We start from the raw sequence: 22853 nt of genomic DNA, 5'->3' as shown, positions 1-22853 counted from the left end.
ATATGAGGATCACATGTTTTCACCGAGTGTTAATGCTTTGCTCCGGTGCTCTATTAAAAGGAGTACCTTAATTTCCGATAGATTCCCTAGAGGCCCGGCTGCCACCGGTGGTAGGACAAAAGATGTTGTACAAGTTTCTCATTGCGAGCACGTATGACTATATATGGAAAACATGCCTACATGATTAATGATCTTGATGTACTGTCTTAATGCTATTTCAATCCTATCAATTGCCCGACTGTAATTTGTTCACCCAACACTTGTTATTGGAGAGTTACCACTAGTGTAGATAGCTGGGAACCCCGGTCCATCTTCCATCATCATATACTTGTTCTACATGTCATTGGAAGTAGTATCAACTATTTTCTGGTGCCATTGCTCTCATATTACTATTACTGCTGTTGTGTTACTGTTACTACTGCTCTCATATTACTGCTACTTTCACATCACCCCTGTTGCTAGTGCTTTTCCAGGTGCGATTGAATTGACAACTCAGTTGTTAAGGCTTATAAGTATTCTTTACCTCCCCTTGTGTTGAATCAATAAATTTGGGTTTTACTTCCCTCGAAGACTGTTGCGATCCCCTATACTTGTGGGTTATCAAGACTGTTTAGCTAGTTTACGAAGAAGTCAACTACTACGAGGGCAGGAACCAGTCCGAGAATTCTACAAAGTCAACTACTACATAACCAATAAGGGAAACCTAGTTTAGCTAATAGTAGAAGGGAAACAATTTCCTAACCCTAGCACCTAAATAGCTAGAGTCCAACTAGTACTTTTTATTAATCCAAGTAGCTCTATAGGTAGAGCTAGTATCATGTCTAGTTACCATTGTTCTTCTGGAGTTTATTTAGAGTTTTACCTCATTGTAAAGTAGGAGGCTGTGTTGATCTTTTGTAAAGAGTGAGTATGTAACCCTATAGCCATACCTTAGACTCGAATATGTTTCTGTTGTACTACTCTGAGGGATGTAATACTAGTGGAACGGTGTTTTTTTGGTGTTATGTCAACGACTTGCATACTACACCATGCATTGGTATGCGGGGTCATCACAGTACCAGCCCTACTTCTATTTGACCTAGATTATATCTGGACAGATAGTAGTATAGTGAAGATTACAGTGAGTAAGTGTTATAGCGATACGGAGTATGTCTCGCTAGTGCTCACCGCCGGTTAAGCGCGCTGCCGACGCCTTGATCTGTGGGCTCCGGCCACCTCCACCCTCGCTGCGGCCAGATCGAGGGTCTCCTCGGTGCACTCTCTCTTCCCAGGCTCTCCTCTCCTCGGCGCGCTATCTCCGACGGTGGTGTTAGGGCTGAAGATCCCCATCTCTTCGGCCAGCCCAGCCTCAACCACGGGCTCCTACGCGTCTGGTCCAAGGATGCTCAGCTCGTTGCCCCTCGTCGGGCTGCTCAGCCCGTTGCTGTTCGATCGGTTGCTCAGCTCGTCGTCCATTGGCTGGCTGCCTGTTGCGGATGCTCAGCTGGGCGCGACATGACCACACTCAAGATCTCTTCGATGCCCCCCTCGCTCGTACAGGCGGCCGCCAGCAGGTAGGTTCCGCAAGGAGAATGTTGGCGTGATGGCTTTGCGCATAGCCGTCTCCAAGCCTTCGATGGGGACTGCTCCAGGCCTGACGCCCACCACCCCTGTCGCACTTGCAGATGTTGTCTCTGACTTCTTGCCGCCTACGGCGGGTGGCTGCCATGTGCTTGCTGCTGAAGCGCCTCCAGTGCTGACCCCGATGTCCGTCGATCTGGCCGCTGCTTCGCCTCGCTCCACTTTGGCGAGGCTGTGGCGACCGGGTCATGGGTCTCCTTCGCCGATGACGATGATGGCTCTGACGAGGAGGAGTTGGCCCCCATGACGCCTCCAGCTACCAGCAACTCCTCGGTGGCTAGCGACCCTGCTGTGTTGGTCGAGGGGCTCGGCTCCTTATCACTGTCGCTATCGTCGGCTGCTTTGGGCAGCCCTGCCGAGGTGCCCCTTGTCGATGATGTGCTACCAGCCCCGAGCTTGCTTTGGATTGCCTCTTTGGGCTCTGAAGAGGACGACGATGATGAAGAGTTGGCTCCGCGGTTGCCGTTGGCCGGCTCGGTACATGTTGAGGAGGCACCTGTGGAGCCCTGCAGTGGCATCTCAGTTGTTGCTGACGCTCTTGGTGATGACGATGACTGGGTATAGGTCGGTCGAGGCGGTCGTCCGAGCCACGAGCCATCGTCTTTGCTTCATAAGGAGAGCCTCGAGCGTAGTCTCGCCTTCAAGCGTTGGGCTCGGGGGAGATGCTTTCGGTGCCTCGAGCGTGACCCCAGGTCAGCTCATGCCGTGCGCCCTTCAGATGCATCTGTTGTCGTCATCCTGGTCATCGGGAGCGATTCTACCATGCGTGCTTTCCCGCCGCTCGTTCTTGCTCTCCGGACGCTCATGTAGGTTCTCACGAGGCACATGCTCCTTGTCAACGGAGCCGCTCCCCGCCTGCTCAACCACGTCGTCCCTCGGCGTCCCGGAGATGGGCTGAGGTCGTGTGCCCCTCGTCGCCGCCTGCAACATCGCCGCCAAGGCCCTCTCCAAGGTGTTGCGAGGAGTTCAGCGGTAACACCTGTTTCGACTCTCACCTCTAGGGTCAGTTTGCCTTGCTGCGCTTGGAGCTTGCTCAGTTTGTTGCTAACCGCGTCGAGGAGGTGTCTCGCCCTCTTCGTGAAGAGGTGGCAAGTCTCAAGCTGTTGTTGGCACATGCTGGTGTTTCTTCGGAGTCGACGGAGGCGTGCTCTTCTGGCGGACATGAGCTTGCCACAAGTGCAGGCTTCGTTTCCGGTTAGCTCAGCGGAGCAGAAGTCATCGATGATTGAGATCACGCCAAAGCTACATGAGTTGTGTGCGGAGCCATCTTTGGTGCCTGAGCTCCTGGAGTTGGGTGGTGCTGAGGTTATGCCGCCTTCTGTCTAGGAAGTGAGGCACGTGGTTCCTATTTATGTTGGGGTTACGAAGTCAGACTTGCTGGCAACGGTGCCCGGATGTGTTGTCGCTAGAGAAGTTTGCGATTTTCTCACCATCTTGGTTGCTACCTACCCAGGATCCGCAGTTGATTGATCGGTGCCCCCATTGTCATGGCATGTCTTTGTCCGCACGGTGTTGGAGTGCCGTGCTTGGAGTTTGTTAGTGTCGCCCTGTGGTTCTTTGTGTGTGGCTAGTGTGGGTGCGGCTCTGTTATTTGGGTCTTTGTTAGACTTGGCAGTGTGGGTTGTTGTTATTGATTTTTGTCTGGTTTTCTCCTAAAAACTAAGCGCTCGCTTCTTAATTAATAAATGATGTAAAGCTTTTGCCTCCGTTTCAAAATTATAGTGAGGAAAACGGCCACTTCGTGGGCTTCTTGACAACTCTTGTGATCGAACTAAGTGGAATGTCTATATCGTGAGGGATGCTCTAGAATAGGCCAACATAAGATAGCGATAAGCACAAATATGTGAAACCTCATTGTGTAAGGGGTTATAGCAGACAGTGCTGCCTAGTAGCCTTTTGAAGTACATCGGTGGTGGACTTCATATATAAGCGGGCTACCAAACTCTCAGTATCGCAGTCATGTGTTACTAAAACAATATAGGGAACAGTTAAGGTGCCGAAAGTCATAAACCGTCGTCACATGCTACTTTGGCTGTTGGTACAGGCTGTACCAACGGTAGCCGTCAGCACAATTCTCTCTCTTTTTTTTGGGTAATTTACACAGAAATAACTCTTTGTTGCAACTATAGCACAGACTGACCCTCCGGCCAAACTATTTCATCCATCTAACCCTTTTGTGTGGCGCCCCTCTCATGGGCGCCACACATGCCAGTGTGGCGCCTGTCCTGCCGGCGCCACACACCCATCCGACGTGGCGCCCTCGACGCTGAGCTGGTGCGCCGATCCGACGTGGCAGCATGTGTGGCGCCCCTCCCGTCGGCGCCACACATGCATTTGTAATTGCCCAAAAACATACTGTAAGACAAATCGTCTGGGACTTAGCCATTTGGCGACCCTGTTTGTGTGGCGCCGATGCCACGGGCGCCACACAAAGAGGCTCGCGAAAACGGCTAAGGACTTATCGTCCGGAGCCCCTGGATGTTTTCGACAAAAAAGTTGATATATGTTGGCATGTGTGGCGCCGATGCCACGAGCGCCACACAGTGCAGTGTGGCGCCAGTGGGAAGGGCGCCACACATTGACTTGTGTTAAAACCATGAAAAATCCTACCATACTCCAACAGTTTTGAGTACAACATTGGACACAACAAGTAGCAATTTCAGAACATACACATATAACACTTCATAGCTCACATCGTAGCACGTAGATTCAAACAACAAGTAGCATTACAGACATGGTTCGAAATGACATAGGGTTCACAATACGATACTTATGAAGATAGAGTTCACAACAACACGACGCAAATCCTAGTATCGTCCTCGACGTGCCGTCCTCACGGGCTGCTTCCGGATGACCATCCTTTTCGTCCGCTGCCGTGGCTCTTGTTGGTGCTGCTCCGCCTGCTCCTCCTGCTCCTCCTCCTCCTCTGAAGATAACGGCTCGTCGTTCCTCATCCTCGACAAAGATGATCTCCGCGGCGGCCCCTCATCCTCCTCAATGACAACCTTCTTTCCTCGGTTGACATAATCTTCCGGAGTGTACCGGTTTGGAGCCTTGCCCCTTGGCTTCAACTGGTAAGCTGACTGTGGGGCTTGCTTCTTGCCGCGACTAATGCTTTGACTCAAAATTTCACCGTCGTCAGGAATCTTCACAAACATGAACACATGAGATTACAAAAGTTGAAATTAGTAAGAACATGTTTGACAGCAACAAAATAGTCCATACCTCCAGCTCTTCAGAAGAGGATGTAGGAATTTCGCCGTCGCGGCAACCTAGCAAGTTGGCTAACCACCGCATCTTTCGTGCAGTGTTCTGCGTCATGGAACTCATGGTTACAAAGCCACCAAAACATAATAGCGTACATTCAAAGTTGGTGATCATACCTTAATGAAATGCCGCAACGGTCCGATAGGCTTTTCATCTCTCCCGCTCTGGTCCCACATAACCTCGCACTCGTCAGCTGTTTTTTGGATCTCCGACCGCTGTGACAAACATAGTATACACAATTTAAGCGAGCACATGGCAATGTAGATGATGTACTAGTTAATGAGAGAATCCATTACCACGAAGTTCAGCTCGGAAGCAATAGAAGTCGATCTCCCTCTGCGAGCAAAGATGTCGTGCTGGCTTTGCGCAAGCTCATCGAACTCGATGGGGTCGTCCAAGATGTCGTCAGCATACGCGTGCTTCACTAACTCGATACGCGTGTTTTCATGGAACCACTGGAGGTAGTTGTTGAAAGCGGCCAAGTCGTGAGGCACAATCTCCACAGGGCCAGCATTCCGTGTCGCTTCCAAACAGTGTTGGAACGCTGTGACGTGGCCGCTATGATGGACTGGCCAATTTGTGATCTTCCTCTGCCGCTGCCTATCAACCCTGCAAGAATCAAGAAGTTAGATTCTACCTCTTCTATCAAGAATCTTCCATCGCATGATTACAGAAGTTTACCTATGAAGCGCCTTGTCCGTGTCCTGCCACTAAGGTGGGCACTCCTGATACAGCCCAAACTGTCTCATCACTCTGTGCGGCTGGTGGTACTCAACAAGCCACATGCATATGAGTGGGCACCGCATACGCCAGAACCGCGCCTCCTCCGTGCACTTCTGGTTGAGGTCAGGCATCCCCGCACCAATATGGTAGTAGGTACCATATGGCTCCCAATCCACCTGCAGCATACAAATATTTCAGAATTTACAACATGCCAGTAGAATTTATGAATTCGGATTGCAAAAGAGTGATCGGTTACCTGCTCAGCGGTAAGAGTGTCCAACTCCTCAGTGTAGTGCCTGTACATGATCTTTGGATCGCTCGTCATCTCCGAGACATTGTCCCAAAGCCCAAGTCGGCTCCCGATCAAGGTTCTCATGGTGATGAGGCCATGGCCTCTCGGTGAGTGTCCTAGGCCGCCCAACTGATAGGCGGTCCCAGCTCCATACGAAAAGTAGGAGCAAGCATCCACCAATACCGCCTCTCCCAGTCCTGCGACAAGCTTCGTCCGACTGCGTACATAAGACATTTGGTTAGTACTTTGTCTAGCACACTACTATAGAAAAATAGTACATAGAACTAATCATCACCTGCCGGTAGAGGTAGGCAAGTGCCGCTGTTCCCCAACTCCACCGGTGCTCCAACACCGTAAGCGCCTTCAGCCAACACCAATGGGCCAGCTTCCCCCCACTGTCAGGAAAGAGAGTCCTCAAAATCATGTACCACAAGTACACTCGGGTGTATGTCCTGAGAGTGTCCTCGTTGGCCCCTTCCGGGCATTCTCCAAAGTTAGTCCTGATCCAAGAGAAAGATGCGCCGGCGGGAGCCCTCGCCTTTGGATCTGCTGGCAGCGGAGGAGCCCTGCCAATAAGCGCCTCCATCTACTGGCGCCACCCATCAGAAGTTGTGTTCATACACAGTGGCTCGCCCTAAATAGGTAGTCCAAGGATCATGGAAACATCCTGAAGAGTAGGGGTCATCTCGCCGGCCCTCAAGTGGAAGGTGTGCGTCTCCGGCCTCCACCGGTCGACAAGAGCGGTGAGTGCCGCGGCGTTCATGTTCGGCCCCCCATGGCTTACAAGGGATATGAACGGGAGAAGACCGGTAGGCTCGATGAACTTCATGTACCTCTCGTCATACGGTATATCCACTGTGCCATGGTAACGAATCTTCAAAGGCTGAAGATCCGTTGTCCTCTCCGTCATATAAAAAGCCCGGTGATCCCCGTCATACTCTTCATCTAGGAGCCACACCATCCTACATGTTTACACAAATACACCATATTATGAGCCATTTCTAACACATATCCAAATAAGCCATCACACGTACATCATATACATACATATACATTCATATCTACGGATAGAACACCATATTATGAGCCATTCCTAACAAATATGAGTTATTCAATCACAAATACTAGGCATACATAACACATTTGAATGCATTTGCTAGGCAAATATTAGACATTTCAACACATGCATACATAGGGTTTGAACACATACATGTAAAATTTCATATCTAGGGTTCAAACAAATCTTTGGTTCAAACACATAGACTACAATGTAGATTCCACCAACATTAATTTCCATATCTATGGTTCATATCCAAATCCACGAACATAAATTTCCATGTCTAGGGTTCATATCCAAATCTACCAAATCCACCAACACTAGTGGATGAAGCGGAGGGAATCGAAGGGGAATACCTTGAGGAATAGATGAGGAAGGAGTTGGCCGGCCAGATCTGACGAATCCTTGGTGGATTTGGTGGGGGGCGAAGGGGAGGCGGGCGGCGGTTCCTTGCTTGCAGAGAAGAAAGAAGAGAGAAGAAAAGAAGAGGGTCGGGCTAGGCCGGGCGCGGGCGCCACACTTAAGTGGATGTGTGGCGCCCTTCCGAGCGGCGCCACAGGTTCCACAGTGCGGCGCCGACGGGAGGGGCGCCACACATGCTGCCACGTCGGATCGGCGCACCAGCTCAGCGTCGAGGGCACCACGTCGGATGGGTGTGTGGCGTCGGCAGGACAGGCGCCACACTGGCATGTGTGGCGCCCATGAGAGGGGCGCCACACAAAAGGGTTAGATGGGTGAAATAGTTTGGCCGGAGGGTCAGTCTGTGCTATAGTTGCAATAAAGGGTTATTTCTGTGTAAATCGCCTTTTTTTGCGGGAAAAGAGATTTCCATTAATTGATCATAAAGTTACAATCTTGCGCCATAGCTTGGGATATCCCAGGTGGATAGTTTCCTAGCCAGACCCGAGACAGCCGCATGGTTCTACCCATTTTGGGAAGTTCATGGCAAACATTATTACAATCCCTACTGATTTTTACTACTAAAGGAGTCACTCTTTCCCTAAGAAGATCAGGAATGACACTTATTCTAAACGCATAAATGGACGTATTCGGCGTGCTTTCCTTGATCATTTAGCCGTCGACACAGACAATACCATCGCCACAGCCCCCAGGTACGTGGGCCCGACGGAAACCTAACGGTTGTTAGCCTAGGAAGGTCCTGTGCCAATGGCATCATTTTTCAAAAAAAAATCAAAAAAAATTAAGGCGATGTTTTGAACTGGCAGAGAAGTTATTCTTTGTTGATAATAGTTTCTTATCAATCCTATTAACCTTTGGGCTATCACATCTCACTTCTTTATTATTTAAATTCCAAACAATTATTTGACTAAAGAACAATGCATACATTATTGTTTCTAATAATAAATCTTAAAACAATAAAATAAATTTTATTTTTATTTATTTGTCATCAAAATCTAAAACCTGAAAAAACTTCTATTTACTTTCTGATTTTGAGAAATCTGAAAATTCGGTAAATTGGATGTAAACAATTTCATGGATATATTTTCATAAAAAACATTTTCATCGGAGGTCATATGCAATCAGAAAAACAGTTTTAGTGAAACATGACGCCATTTTTCATAATATATTGAAATTCATCTTTGTTAATTTTCCTAACAACTAGAGCACATAATACATGGTCATGTCAAAGATTTTTTTTTTTGAAATTTCTAATATTTTCTTATATAGTTTCGAAAACTGAAAAGGCGATTTCCGGGGTGGTGTGTGGAGAAAAAGAAAGCTTGTGCCCACAGTATAGGGCTAAAGAGGAAAACAAAGAAAAAAACATATGTCGATGGTAGTCCTAACGCCGTGGCCTTGCCATGACTGTGAAGACCGCTGCGCCGACAGCTTTCTGTGCCGACGGCCAGACCGGGCTTGTGCCGATGGCCTTTTTCCGCACCGACGGTGGCTGTCGGCACAGGGTGCCCTATGCCGATGGCTTGCTTAGGGCCGGCTCTGGCCCTAGGCGACCATAGGCAACGCCCATGGGCCACCGCCTGGAGGGGGCCCATCAGCACATATGTCCTCTATATGAGCCAAAAGGCCTAGCACGATGGAAGCAAACGAGGCCAGGGAGGGGAACGGATGGAAAGAAACGAGACCCTGACTCGATCACTCCACCTCGCTCAGTCTCGCCTCGACTCCCAAGTCCCAGTCTCCCAAATCGCCAGCGCCATGGCGACCACTTCAGTCTGCAGATCACCTTCTTCTATCGATCTCTTCCACCGCTTACTGCTTAGGTAAATTCTGTTCCACCTTATTTGTTTACCGATCAGAATCTATGTGATCATGTGATTCATGGCTTCCTGACTTCCTTTCATCCCGTGTAAACATAGGGAGACATGTTTTTAATTTCTTCATAATATTAGGTGTTTCAATGCCAAATGGAAACATAAATCAACTGCTATGAATATGAATATTTTAAAAAGAGTGAATCAACTTATTGAATCACAAAGAGGTGTTTTAAATAGGTATATTTCAGCAACAACTAGTGTTGATGTCCATGACGATAATAAAAGACGTTGGACAACATCGATCTTAAAGTTGTCCTCGATGATTTTGCATCTAGAAATGCACATAAGCATTATTTTGTTATCGTTATATGACATTGCTTAGTGGTTAAGAAATATTTTACTATGAGTATATCGCTTGGTTTCTAATTTTTAGTATTTTGCAATTAAAATAAAACACACACATATATATCTTTATATACCGATATGCGTACATACATATTAGTTTTAGGGCCCTCTTTCGTCACCTCGCCCAAGGGCCAAGCGAAAGATAGGGCCGGCCCTGGGCTTGCTTCACGGCCTGCCCTATTCGAACCCTGCGTTAAAGGCTCCGACAAAAAACTGTCGGCAGAGGAAAAGACAATCGGCACCTTGAATTTTTTTCTATAGTGAAACCGAACAATAAAAAATTTCATAGTCAACTTCAAAGGTGAGGCTCCTTGCCCTGATAGAAGTAAAGAAAGCGGGTTTTTTCTCGGATTATTTCTTGCTCACGCTTATATTTTTGGCAAGGTTACGGGTGACAACACTATCTCTCTCTTTTTGTTCCCTAAACCTGACGGAAGCTTCACTCATGTTGTCCCCACCGGAAACACAACTTCTCCTGACCTGGCCCGACGTAATTCTTCTTCAATGCCAATGTGCCTTCGAGCCGGTCAAAATCAGCCTAACACATAAGATGATCCGAGAACTGATTATTCTAGTGGAGCCTGAAAGATTGCTGCACTAGCCAATTGAACCAAAAGTCCGAACTGATGGAAAGAGACTAGGCAGTGTATTTATATTCAACACTCCCCCTCACGTCTAGGCTATTTTAGTCCTTAGCGTGGGTTCGGTGTGGGCCGCAGAATCTTTTTTCTTTTGTTTTTTAAAACTGCGTGAGCAGGGTCTTGAACTTGAGACCTCTTGGCTCTGATACCATGTTAAGCTTCATGCACTAGCCACTTGAACCAAAAGTCCGAACTGATGGAAAGGGCTAGGCAATCTACTTGTACACTTCACAACACCCCCACTCGCGTGTGACGGGAGAAGAGAAAGTCAACACGTGAAAGAAGAAGAGCACACCGAAACAGCGGTGGCTAAAGAGGGGGCAACGACAATTTTTAGGCTTAATTGCGAAAACCATGTGAAAGACAGGATTTGAACTTGAGACCTGGGGCTCTGATACCATGTTAAGCTTCATGCACTAGCCACTTGAACCAAAAGTCCGAACTGATGGAAAGAGACTAGGCAGTGTATTTATATTCAACAGAGCCAAATCCTTCCCCTAGAGCTGATTATTCTCCACGTGGGACTACAAAGTTGTGAACAGTGAACACTAGGTAAAAGTTTCAAAACCATTTAGTACCTCGGTTCCTTGTTATTGTCATGTCTCGAATTTTTCTAAATTTTGGAATGTAAAATAAAAATAAATTTAATGCTTGATTGATTGAACTTGATTGAAAATTCACAAGGAATTAAAACTTTTTGAAGTTATTTAAAAGTAATTTTCAAAATGATATTTTCAAAGAATTGTGGTTTCAAAGTATTTTAAAAATCAAACATATTGTGGATTTCAAGGTTTTCGAATCCTTAATGGATTAGTATTTGAGAAAATAAAATCCTAGAAAACTCGAATTGCATAATAATTCCCAAATAGACATATAGACCAAGTGCATAAAATTATTATTTATATATCCACTAATGGATATAAAACAGGTTTCTTATTATCCTAAAACACCATTTTGATTTTCACAAATTTTTAGAAACTCGTTCGGTGTACACATGTTGAAACTAGCTCTGGCATAATTGTAATAAAATAGAATAAAATATCAACTTGTAAAATTTAAGTTTTATTGTTATTATATGCTGTGCAAAATAATTTTAAAAATTTATAAAAAATTATTTCACTTAAATTGGAGCTATTAAACTTCTTTTATGGAAGAAACAAGTAAAATGAAAAAAAAAGGGCGTGACCGGCCTGCCTCGCCCGCCAGCCCACCTGGCCAGGCACGGCCCAAGCCACCCCAGCCCAGCGCGCCCCACCCTCGCTCTCCTCTCTCTATTTTATTTTTTCCATTCTCTATTGGGCCGTATCTGGCCTAATTTTTTTTATCTTTTTCCCATCCATTTTTCGCCGAATTTAATGGACCTTTCTTTACCTGTTTCGAAAATTGCCTATATTTTAGTCCCACCTCGCCTCTTTAAGTAAAATTCCTCTAGCCTATGGCCTACATAATAGGTAAATTTATTAAATTGAGTTAAGCCATTTATTTTGGTTTAACTAGATTATAAATATTTACTTTTCGAATTTTTTTGGATATATTCTTCAAAAGATTTTTCTCACGCTACAAAAGGTACTCCATGGATCTCTCTTTTCTATTAGTCATTTATATTTCCGTAGAATACCATTTTTAGTATTTTTGCGATGATATTTTTGATCCGGAGTTCGTAGATCATTAATTTTGGTCACCTATCGTAGCATTCTTTTTTCATCAACTTTTTCTGACATCATCAATGATGTCAGCATAGTCAACCCAGTCTGATCAAAGTCAATTTTAATCAGTGGTACAGTCAGCGTCCCAGTCAAATCTCGGTCAAACATGTTTTCAAATCTATACACAATAATAAATGAGCTAAAAAAATTACCAAAATTTTTGTCAACAACATATTTTGAACCGTTTACCCTCCCACCAAAACACATACTCCCTCCTTGCCAAGGCTTAAGGCGTAAATATTTATGCACAAGGATTAAGGAGAAATTAAGTCGTGCATGTGAGACAATTTTACCCCTCCTAAATCTCTTCAATCGGCATAATTAGCGGGTCTTCCAGAGTTAAGTGCCCCCTTGTTAGTGACCGGATCCTCTAACTTGAAGGAGCAAAGTTAGGTAAGCTACAATATCCTAACTTTGCTTCTATCAAACCCTATGATCAAAGTCCAAATGATTTAAATTAATCTGTATAATACAAAATAGTGTTATGCATTTAGAGTAATTACGTATAACAATTTTTTTGGTGTATTAAAATTTAAAATATATTTTTTACATCTACAGTAATTACCTAAATTAATTAATTAGGGTACATAACAGGATGATTAGGCTACAGTACCCTGACTTCTCTTCCTTCTTTTCCCTGACGTTGCTTCTCAACGTTAGAGGATCCCACTCCCCCTTGTTATTGGCTAGCATTGATGCACCTGAACTGTTGAGCCTTGCATGCGCATGCACCAGGGCTGGCTGTTGCTGCATGCAACGGAAAGAGAAACCGATCGCCTTAATTGCAGCCCGAATAAAAAGGAAGAAGCTAAAAGGACGGAGGGCATGCTCGGGAAGTTAGCGAGTAGTCCCGCACCTGCAGTCTTACGCGCCTTAAGCCTTGAGTAAAAACTGGAAAAAAAATCACGCCTTAAGCCTTGGCAAGGAGGGAGTATAACGCACTAATGCCATCGTATCGATTGATTCAACTCGCAGTGTCCTGCTTCCTCCCGTCCCGCAGTCCAAGGGAACATTCCATACCAAACTCGAATCCCAGACGAGATCCAAATTTCTTACCCCTCACGAAAATCGAGCCCATATATGATATCTTCCGTCTAAGCCTGATTCTCACAAACCCTAGAAAAAGGTTTTCGTCGCATTGGTTTCCTCGTAGCCCCGCCTCCTCCTCCCGCACCGCCGCCGCTTCCGCTCGTCGTTGATTCGGTTAGTTGTAGCGCGTAAGTGTTGACTCACGAGGAGGTATGCAGCAGTGGGACGGAGCTCATCGACCAGTTCCTCGAGCCAAGCGCTGATGGAAGCACACCGATGTCAAGCCTGTTGGAGAAGTAGCAGCCCTCGACGACCGTCACCAAGGACGCCCAAGTGTCGGTGATGGATTGCAGCGTAGTCGCCGCGGGCGAGATGACTGCGGAGCGGATCGAGTCGATGAACGCGTGACCCAGCTGGTGCTCGTTGTCCCACTGCCAATCTGCTGCCTCTTTTTTAGATCGGCTTCAGTGGAAGATGCAAACAAAAATTCTGGATCACGAAGCCATATGTTCAGTTTCCCAAGCTCCGTGGATTCTCGAGAGAATCCCAAAATTTGCCTCGAGCTTCTCATATTTGGATTGACGAGGAGAGCTATCGATCTAAGAGCAAGTACAATAGAGTCCAGTCAGCTGACTATAAGGCATTAAATAATATATTTTAGATGAGTTGGAAGAGAGAGAAGAGGAGAGAGAAGGGAGGTGGGCTACTATGCAATAGCCAGCTCTTGCACGTGCTCCTGGGCACTTTGTGAGAGTGAAATGTGGGCCATATGTTAATAAAGTACTTCATTAGTATAGCCAACTATTGTACATATTAGCTATATGATGACTACAAGTGACTTGGCATCTTGTTATAGCCAGCAGTTGACTGTACTATTGGAATTGCCTAAGAGCAATTCCAATAGTGTAGTCAACTGCTGGCTATAAGCCAAATGCCATGTCATCTATAGCCAATTTAGAGCCAACACATACAATAGTGAGCTATAAAAATGTAGTACTTTATCAATGTATGGCCCACTTTTCACTCTCACAAAGTGCCTAGGAGCACGTGCTAGAGTTGGCTCTTGCATAAGAGCCCACTCTCCTCCTCTCTCCTCCTCTCTCTCCTCCAACTAAGCAATAATATACTATTTTAATTCTTATAGCTAGCTGACTAGGACTTATTGTACTTGCTCTAACTCGGGTGGCGATGTCGCCAAGACGGGCTGCTTCGATCCTCTGGTCGCACGTGGCCCCACCCCACGCAGCCGCCGATGGCTACTCCGCCGGTGTCGTCTTCTACTCCAAGACCGCCTGGGACAAGCACTGGGAGGCCCAACGAAACGCCTCAAATTCGAATATAAGAATTTGAGTATGTTCATTATAGAATTAATTCTATGATTTCTTTCAATATGACTCCTTCTACAAAAGTAAATCTTATGATCATACCCATCTACCAAATCCATTTATATATTACACCTTGAGCCAATATCGTTACTACATCAAACCTCATGGTCTAGTTCACATATATTCACATTAAACTTGAGTTATTTGGGTAAATGGTAATGTATCTCAATTAGGTATTCCTTTGATACTTGTGTTTGATACATTCCACCTCATATCACACATATTTTAAACCATTAAAATTCATTATCATCTTTGAACCATAACCAAAACTAGTTGAATGCTTCAAAAAAAAACATTGACATGACCATATCTTCAAATCCAACTCTAGTCCAAGTTAATCCCTTTGTTCAAGAAAAGCTCGAGTCCAAGCAGCCACCATCATTCTAAATATCATTTATACATATTCAACCTCATGCTTAATATATTTGGATTTTATTGAACTACTCAATTTACAAATGCGTTAATTGAGTAATTCAATATTAAGTCTATGTGTAATTTATACTATTTTGAGTGATTGTTGTCACACTTATTCAATAGTATTGTTGTTGCACTATTTGTCACTTATGTTATTCAATTCACATGAGCCGTTCCGAGTTCTTTTCATGCTTTTGTAAAGCATAAAAATTCTTCAGTTATATCTGGATGGTCCATTACTTTCTAATCATGTGACTTGCCATCTAAACTCTCATAGCCATATCTTGCAAGCCAAACCTCATGCCACACCTTAGTACCATAGAGTGATTTCCGATTGTTATTTTGTTTGATTTTATTGTTGTTGTTGTTGAATGGTGTCTTTATATTGTGCTATATTTTAACTTATAGTTCGTGTGAAGAGTGACGTGTTTTGTTGAGAGAAGTGAACGATCTTCAATTACCAAAAAGGCAAGTGACATTCAAATTTTACCCATTTTTAATTGTGTATTAGTGTTTTTCAACTAGTATGCATGGTAAGATTTTGATTTCAAAAGTAAAAGTATTGTGCTATGCTTATCAAACCTAGTAGTGTGTAGCCACTCTGAACCCTTTGCTAGATATTTTAGTTTGCCTAGCAACATCAAAATGCCAATGATGTTTCATTGTTTTGGTTGTGGTGGTTTGAAAAGTTAAAATTAACAACCCTAATGAAACACCTGGGTGGATTTGGTATTGCTTGGTGGCCGGCTACTCAGGGCTCTGTCCATGGCAAATGGAACCAATGGACATGTGGGTGGTTCTTACCTGAGAGTCCGCGGTTGTAGAGAGGATCGACCACCCAGGATTAAAGAGATTACCAAGTCATCCATGTTGATCCCTCGTGGGCTAAGGTGTCACTGCTCTCTTAATCATCCGTCCACAAGTTCATTCTCGTAGCATGTCATTTCTAATTTATTAAATTAAATTATATTATCAATTTTCTTTCATTTTATACTAACAAGTGAAATGAAATGATGGTGACCAGATGAGCTCTAAAATACACGAGATGAATATGAATAAGGAATCTCGATCTTTTATCGACCAGGGCTCTGTATCTAACTGAGCTACAAACTTAGCCAAGGATTTTCCTCAAAAAAAAAAAAAACTTAGCCAAGGATGGAAATTTTATCCATGGATCTGGATATCCATGGATATTCGACCTGCCGGACACGGGGATGGAGGGCTGATTGGGCCCATGAATTTCATGGGGGCGGATATTCAATAATTCATGGAGCAGGCACATGCAGAGGTTTTGCCCCGTAGATATCCAATTAACATGTGGGACCCACATGTCAATGAGACATAGAATTTTACCTAGGCCTAGCTGCCCCTCTCTTGAGGCCCAAATCACCAAGTACCATATTTTCTGATCCGGATTACCCAAATCCTTATTGTTGATTTGATATTTCTATGCATTGCCCTCATAATAATTGTTGATATTGTTGAATACTGTTGAAATGCTGGTGTTATGCTCAAATGTTGGTATGATAATGCGTATAGTGCGTAAACACATGGATATCCATAGATATCGGATATCCGACGGGTTCGGATTTGGAGCGGCATTCATACCCATGGATATTTCCGTGGATGGAGTACAACGAGACTGATGGATATGAGCATGAATCTGATATTTTTTTTTATTTTATATCCGTCCAAACCCGCTTCATTGTTATCCTTAAACTTAGCAGGTGTATGTGTTCGTGTTCGCAAGCATGATTATATTTTCGTAGTTCGAAAAAAGTAGGTACAACGGGAACCATCTACGAACAGAGACGCACGTACAGCTGCTGTGCCGAGTAAATGAGGTCGTACATTGTACGGCGATGGCGACGTACTCCTACTACCCTGTTAACCGACGATCCAAGAAATCATAAATTCGTAGCAGCAGCACGGCACACTCCGATCGTGCAGTGTCCCATAATACATGCCACTCTGTATGCTACTCTACGATACGATCCCCAGTTCCCCACACCACACCTTCGCTCATCATCGTCATCATCATCATCACTGCCTTTTTTCCATTCCACGCGACGCACGCACGCACGTACGCAACCCACACTCCACGACTCCACGAGCGGAGCGGCGGGTACCCGATAGCGAGCGGAGCAAGAACAAAACAAGCAACAGTTCACGGGGCGAACCAAGGAGCAGGTGGGTAAAATTCCTCCAACCTCTCTCCCCCGTCCCACTGCACACTCTGCGGCACTGCTGGCAAGCTGTTCCGCCCCCGCCGCCGCCGCCGGCGAATGTCCGCCGCTGCTCCGCCATAGGTGCGTCCTCCCTCTCTTCTCTCCCATTCCCTGGAACGAGCGAGATAAGCGGGGGTTCATTTCCTTTTTTTCTTTCCATCCTCGATGATTTCCTGCCTTCCTGTTGCATCATCTGGTTTAAATCACGGAACTTCCGCTGCGAAATTCGTGCTTTGATTCAGGCCATCTTGTTGTTCTTGTTATTAGACGAGGTGTTTGCGGTTTAATTCAGGTCGCATTGGGTGGATGCGATGCGAGGCTCGCGGATTTCGGGTCCAGCCCAGGCCAGCCCTGCGGGGAAGACGATGTCGGGAGATCTGAGCTCGATTCAGGATCCCCGGGACCAAAATTATTGCCATCGACGACTGGGCGTAAAGGCCGCCCCTTTTTCCCAGTTCCTCCCGTCCCTTTCCGCTCCCGCGCCCCAGAATTTATTGCTCGGGCCCTGCACCTCGCAAGCCTCTCTGCAAGATTCCCTCGTCTCTCTGGTCTGTACCTCCCCTGGCTATCCACAGATCAAATCGGGGAGCTCAGCTGCATTCCGCGTGGAAAGCTCCGAGTTCTTGGTGTTTCTCCTCTTCCCCAACTGCACACCGCTCTCCGGTTTCCTTTTTTGTTTTCAGGCTTCAGCGGTCGTTCAGTCCTCGGCTTACGTTTGCGTCTCCTCGGTTTTCTACATCTTCTTTGTATTGTACGTCGTCTCATCCACCTTTATCACCTTCCCTCTCCTTCTCTCTCTGCCGACGGTATTGAAATTGGGGCCTTAAAAACTGCGCTGCTGCTGCAGTGCAGGATTCCTTCTCGCCGCCTTCAAACCATAGTTCTGTCTGTAGCTACCTCTGCTAGTTTGGTTTCTATTCATTTTCGTTTTTCTCATGTAAATATGTGATGTTGATAGTAGCAAATTTTAAGTTTGCAGCTAGGTTTCCTTTCCCACTCCATGATGTGTACACAGCAAAGCCGATACTATCCTTTTGCTTTCTCTCTCCTCTCATGTGAGCTGTGATTCTGTGAACTCGTGCTCGCTGAAAAGCGCAGCCTTAAAAAGCCTTTTTCTTGCTGCAGAGATTCCTTTGGATGGTAATCATAGATACATTGCAAAGAGTTCGCTCCGATCCAATGCTCTCTGCTACATTCCGCTTTTCCATCCTGCCTCCTGTGCGTCGCTCGATCGGTCCCCATTGTTTTATTCGTTTATCGTTTCGCGCGACGTGCCATTTTGCCTTCCCTTGGCGTTAAGCAAGAACAGGGCCATGAACAGTACCCATCTGGCCTACTTAACGCCTGCAAAAAACCCAGCCTTAAACATGTGTGTGTGTTGATGTTTTCATGAAAGGACGGCATCGTTCTACAGTAATACCGCCTGGCCCCTCTGTCCCCTAGGTTCAAATTTAAGGGCTTCAAATGCTAAGAGCTTCTTCCTAAGACACTTCCCTCTATGCTATTACTGCCCTCCTTGCTGCCTGTACCAGCTGCTTTTATTGCTCTTGTTATTTAGTTAGCTTGATTGCCTTGTGGATCTCAGGTACAAGCATGGCTGCTCAATGTTTCATATCCTTCGTGTCATTTCGCTGAATTTTTTGCCATAACTCTGTTTTTCAGGAAATCTAAATCTTGTGTGTTGACGGTGTGATGCTCGGAGGCAGTTGTTTTTCATAGAAAGAAGCCAATGATCAACTTGTTTGAACTGAGTGCAGGGATGGCCAGCACGAAGGTGTTCAGTGAGAGAGCTCATAGAGAAGGTACATACATTCCTCCTGCATTGTGCTTACTTGTTGCGATGTTGTTGATCTGCAAGGATTTTTAGTTCGGTTAAACTGTGTTCAGTTGTCATCTACTTCAGTGCTACTTGAGACAAATGCTACTCCTTTTCTACAATGCCGTACTTTGTGCGGGTGGGGGTATATTTTGGACATTTCCTGGCGCAAATGTTGCCCATCTCGCCCCTTATGTGGGGACTAGATGGCATTGGCCTTGTATGATCAATGATTCCTTCGCATATTGCTGCTCGTTGTCCCTTTGGATAATAACATGTTTTTCTTGTCTTTTCCTCTGGCTGTGTTTTGCTTCCTATATTTGAAATGTGCAAAAAGTACTCTTGCTATTTCTTTGCAAGACTCTGCTCTAAATATCCAGCTTGACTGCATTCTTTCAGTTATTTTTGGCTAGGCATATAGTTTATTCTGTGTCATTGTCAAACTATTTATTTGATTCAGCTTTGAACTGCCAGGCTCTCCAGTTCGCCGAAGCCGGACAGATATCAATGTAACTGGTGATCCTGCTAAAGTTTGTGTAGAGGATAAACTGGTGAGTGACATGTCATGTTTCAATTGCAATAGGTGCCCTGCCTGACTTATCCTAGTCAAAATTTCTTGTAAATGTACGTTATGTTGCAGTTTCTAATATAAATTTCGCTACAGGAGGCTAGCACTAGGAGCTCTTTAAGCAACAAATCAGATAAATCGCCCATGAAGACCCAATTAGCAAAGGGGATGGCCAAAGAAGTGGAATCAAAGAGGAATCCACCAAGTGTTGTTGCCAGATTGATGGGCCTTGAAGATGATATACCTTCTCAAGAACAGGCACTAAATTCTGCCAAAAGAAATTTGAGGAGAAGCCATTCACATGATAATTTGTCAGCAACAAACAGGGCCCTGCAGCAGCAAGAGCAGCACCACTACAACAGAAAAACACGGGACATACACATAAGAAGCCCCAAGGAAACAGTTGAATTTAAGGACGTGTATGCAGTCTGTGAAGAACCATTAAGAACACACCATATTCAGAATCAAACTTCTTCAGGTGGGAGGTCTTCACGGGATAAGAGTGACACAAGGTTAGAAGTTGTTCGGCAAAAGTTCGTAGAAGCGAAACGCCTTGCCACAGATGAGAATTTTCTTCACTCGAAGGAGTTTCAAGAAGCTCTCGAGGTTCTAAGTTCGAATAAGGATCTGTTTCTAAAATTCCTTCAAGAACCAAGCTCTGTTATCTCGAACCCGCTGAATGGACATCGCACAATGCCAGCACCACCTCAGACAAAGCACATTACTGTGTTGAAACCACTTAATTATGTTGAGAATAAAGGGGTAAGAGAAACCAGAACACACCGAGATAATGAAGAAAATGACTTTGTGATTGGAAAGTATCATAATAGATCTCATTCAGCAGAAGATAACTTCTCGCACACAAATAGGATAGTGGTCCTGAGGCCTAGCCCTGGGAAGCCTAATAGAACACATGCCAGGCTAACTCCCAGGTCAGCTCCATCTGAACAGGCTCAGCGGACTGACTTTCTTGGTGATTTAGAAGATTGTATACCCACTTCAAGATATGATGTATCGGATACTTCAGTTCAGTACCTGCCAGAGGATCGTTATCGGCGGGATGAGTCTTTGCTGTCTTCTGTGTACTCAAATGGGTATATTGGTGATGAGAGCTCTTTCAGTGGGTCAGAAGGTGATTACATCGATGAAGATGGTGGTGGCCTAAGTGACTCAGAGGCAGTGTCACGAAATTCATGGGATTATATCAAAAGATATAGCAGTACTTACTCATCTTCAGCTTATAGCAGGGCCTCTCACTCACATTCAGCCGAGTCATCTGTGATCAAGGAAGCCAGAAAGAGACTTTCAGATAGATGGACAACGGTAGCATGTGATGAGGTCATTCAAGAAGTAAAGTTGCCAAGGAGCTCAAGAACTTTGGGTGACATGCTCTCCATCCGAGAAGCTGAGAAAGAAGAAATTGTTGCTGTACCAGACTCTGCTTCTAGTAGCCATCCATGTGGCACGGGAAATGAGTTGGCCGTGCAAGCCACCTGCATATCTACATTTAGAGAAGCTGAAAATGGGGAGAGATCTCCAAGAAATTTAGCGAGATCAAAATCTCTCCCGGTGTCATCAGAAGCGTTTCATAACATGGTGGTGCCCGCAAACTCTGAAGGCTGCAAAACATCGAAGGTGGATGCAGGGCCAGGTAAAGGAAAATTATCATTCAAGGGAAAAGTATCAAGTTTTTTCTTCCCGAGTAGTAAAAGGCTGGCAAAAGAGAAAACTATCCTTCCATCTGATATCTCTGATGAGAAGGTTGAAGCCAGTTTTCTTGGTGGCACGCAATCAGAGACTGATCATGGCCTTGAATTTGACAAGCAAGTGGCATTTTGTAAGGACAAAGCTGATAATTCCACCCTACAAACAAGTTGTTCTTCAAGAGTAAGCACTTGTCTCAAACTTTACTTTAATGCCTCACTATTTGTTTGTTTTAGGTTACATTTCTCTCCCTGCAATGTCTCTGTGTCACTATGACAATGATTATGTGACTTTTGATGCAAAAGAATACTGTTGTGCTTACTCACAGTAAATGTCAATGTGTAGCAGGTTGTTGCTTCCATGGAAGAAGCTGTATCTTCCGACGGTCCAAGTGGGTACACTGATGAACTAAGATCAAACGGTGGCCTAAAATGCATGCGTGATGAGCCTGGTCCTACTTCAGTTCTTTATGCACCATCTGAAGATAGAAACACTAATGAACCTGAATCATCAAGAAGTACCAGATCCTGCAATGAGAGTAAGTTTTTCCTCTTGCTCTGACTATTGAACTTAGCCTTGCTCTGTTTATTTAAATACTAAGTACCTGTTTTTTAATAACATCGCAGGAATTGCCTTACGGCCTCCTATTGAGCATGTTTTTCGCTCGTTATCACGGGAGGATACCAACTCAAGTTCGCCATTACAAAGCTCCCTGAATTTCTCCAGTGCAGATGATGATGAATCAGAACGCTATGCGCTTGTACAGAAGATAGTATCAGCTGCTGGACTAGGCAATCTGCAAGTGAGTATGGTGTTCACAGGTTGGTATTCGGCTAGTTCCCCTCTTGATCCTGCACTGTGTGACAAATTCTTGGACCGCAAGGAGGAGGCTGCCAAGTCAAGGGAGCGTAGGTCAAACCAGAAGCTTCTTTTTGACTGTGTAAACATGGCATTGGTCGAGACTGCTCAAGACGTGATACGGAACACCTACCCGTGGGGCAAAGCGTGCTTCGGAGCATGGAGGGAGACATTGTCTCAGGATTTAGCAGAAGAAGTGTGGAGTCATGTGAGGGGCTGGCTTTACGGCGCGGAGTGGTTTGCGGCAAACGAGCACGCCGATGCTGCAACGATGCTGGAAAGAGTTGTGCAGCAGGAGGTGGAAGTGGGAGGTTGGGTGAAATCAGAGAGATCGGAAACCGATGAGATCACGAAGCAGATCACAGTTCGTCTGTTGGAAGAACTCGTCGGAGAAGCGGTGGCCGAACTCGCAGCCTTGTTTCCACTGCAAGGTATCCCAGTGCCAATGCCAAATCTGTAGGAAGCAATTGCTCTGTATATTATGTCCTTATCATATGAGAAATTGATAACTGCGAGTATTAAAATTCTTTTGCTGAGGGGATCATTCAGCATCTTCATAGTAGTACTAGCTTGTGACGCAAGTCCACGTAGCTGCTTCTGCATATACCTGTAGACTGTAGTGCACTGCGGATTGCACAACTCTTATTGGTCAGATCATGTTAATCGTAGTGCAGCTCTGTGTAGAACGACTAGTTTACTCATAACTCTGTCATTAACATATTTTACTGTCACCAGCACAACAACATGGGTTACCAGCATATTATAGTAACTGTCTATCAAAGGAAGAAAAGAAGTGCAAGACCCATGTGTGTGTGTTTGACTTTTTAGATGAAACAGAGCACTGCTCCCTATATATTACAATCAAACAAATATGCCAATTCATACTGGTGTCAGTTTGCATCC

At 45.2% G+C, this 22853-nt stretch overlaps 1 protein-coding gene and 1 pseudogene across 1 annotated transcript; one reads left to right on the top strand and one right to left on the bottom strand.

Annotated features, from left to right (window-relative positions):
• Nucleotides 1-1688: 1688 nt before the first annotated feature.
• Nucleotides 1689-7433, bottom strand: LOC124671742 (annotated as a pseudogene).
• Nucleotides 7434-9137: 1704 nt separating this feature from the next.
• LOC124671741 lies at nucleotides 9138-22475 on the top strand. The gene is made up of 6 exons (XM_047208075.1): nucleotides 9138-9202; nucleotides 18724-18806; nucleotides 19295-19371; nucleotides 19485-21275; nucleotides 21438-21630; nucleotides 21719-22475. The coding sequence occupies exons 1-6, from the start codon at nucleotides 9138-9140 to the stop codon at nucleotides 22408-22410; spliced, it is 2901 nt and encodes a 966-aa protein (XP_047064031.1). The 3' UTR covers nucleotides 22411-22475.
• Nucleotides 22476-22853: the final 378 nt, after the last annotated feature.

The sequence above is a fragment of the Lolium rigidum genome, chromosome 7, assembly GCF_022539505.1.
Source record: "Lolium rigidum isolate FL_2022 chromosome 7, APGP_CSIRO_Lrig_0.1, whole genome shotgun sequence".
NCBI lineage: Eukaryota > Viridiplantae > Streptophyta > Magnoliopsida > Poales > Poaceae > Lolium > Lolium rigidum.
Note: the sequence above shows the minus strand (reverse complement) of the source record. Positions and strands in the feature narration are given on the sequence as shown.

Bases quoted from the DNA above. Each gene is read 5' to 3' on its own strand.
- LOC124671741 (XM_047208075.1), top strand. From the start codon at position 9,138: ATGGCGACCACTTCAGTCTGCAGATCACCTTCTTCTATCGATCTCTTC. The intron at 18,807-19,294 runs GTACATACATTC...TTGAACTGCCAG, and splicing joins TGAGAGAGCTCATAGAGAAG to GCTCTCCAGTTCGCCGAAGC. The intron at 21,631-21,718 runs GTAAGTTTTTCC...ATAACATCGCAG, and splicing joins TACCAGATCCTGCAATGAGA to GAATTGCCTTACGGCCTCCT.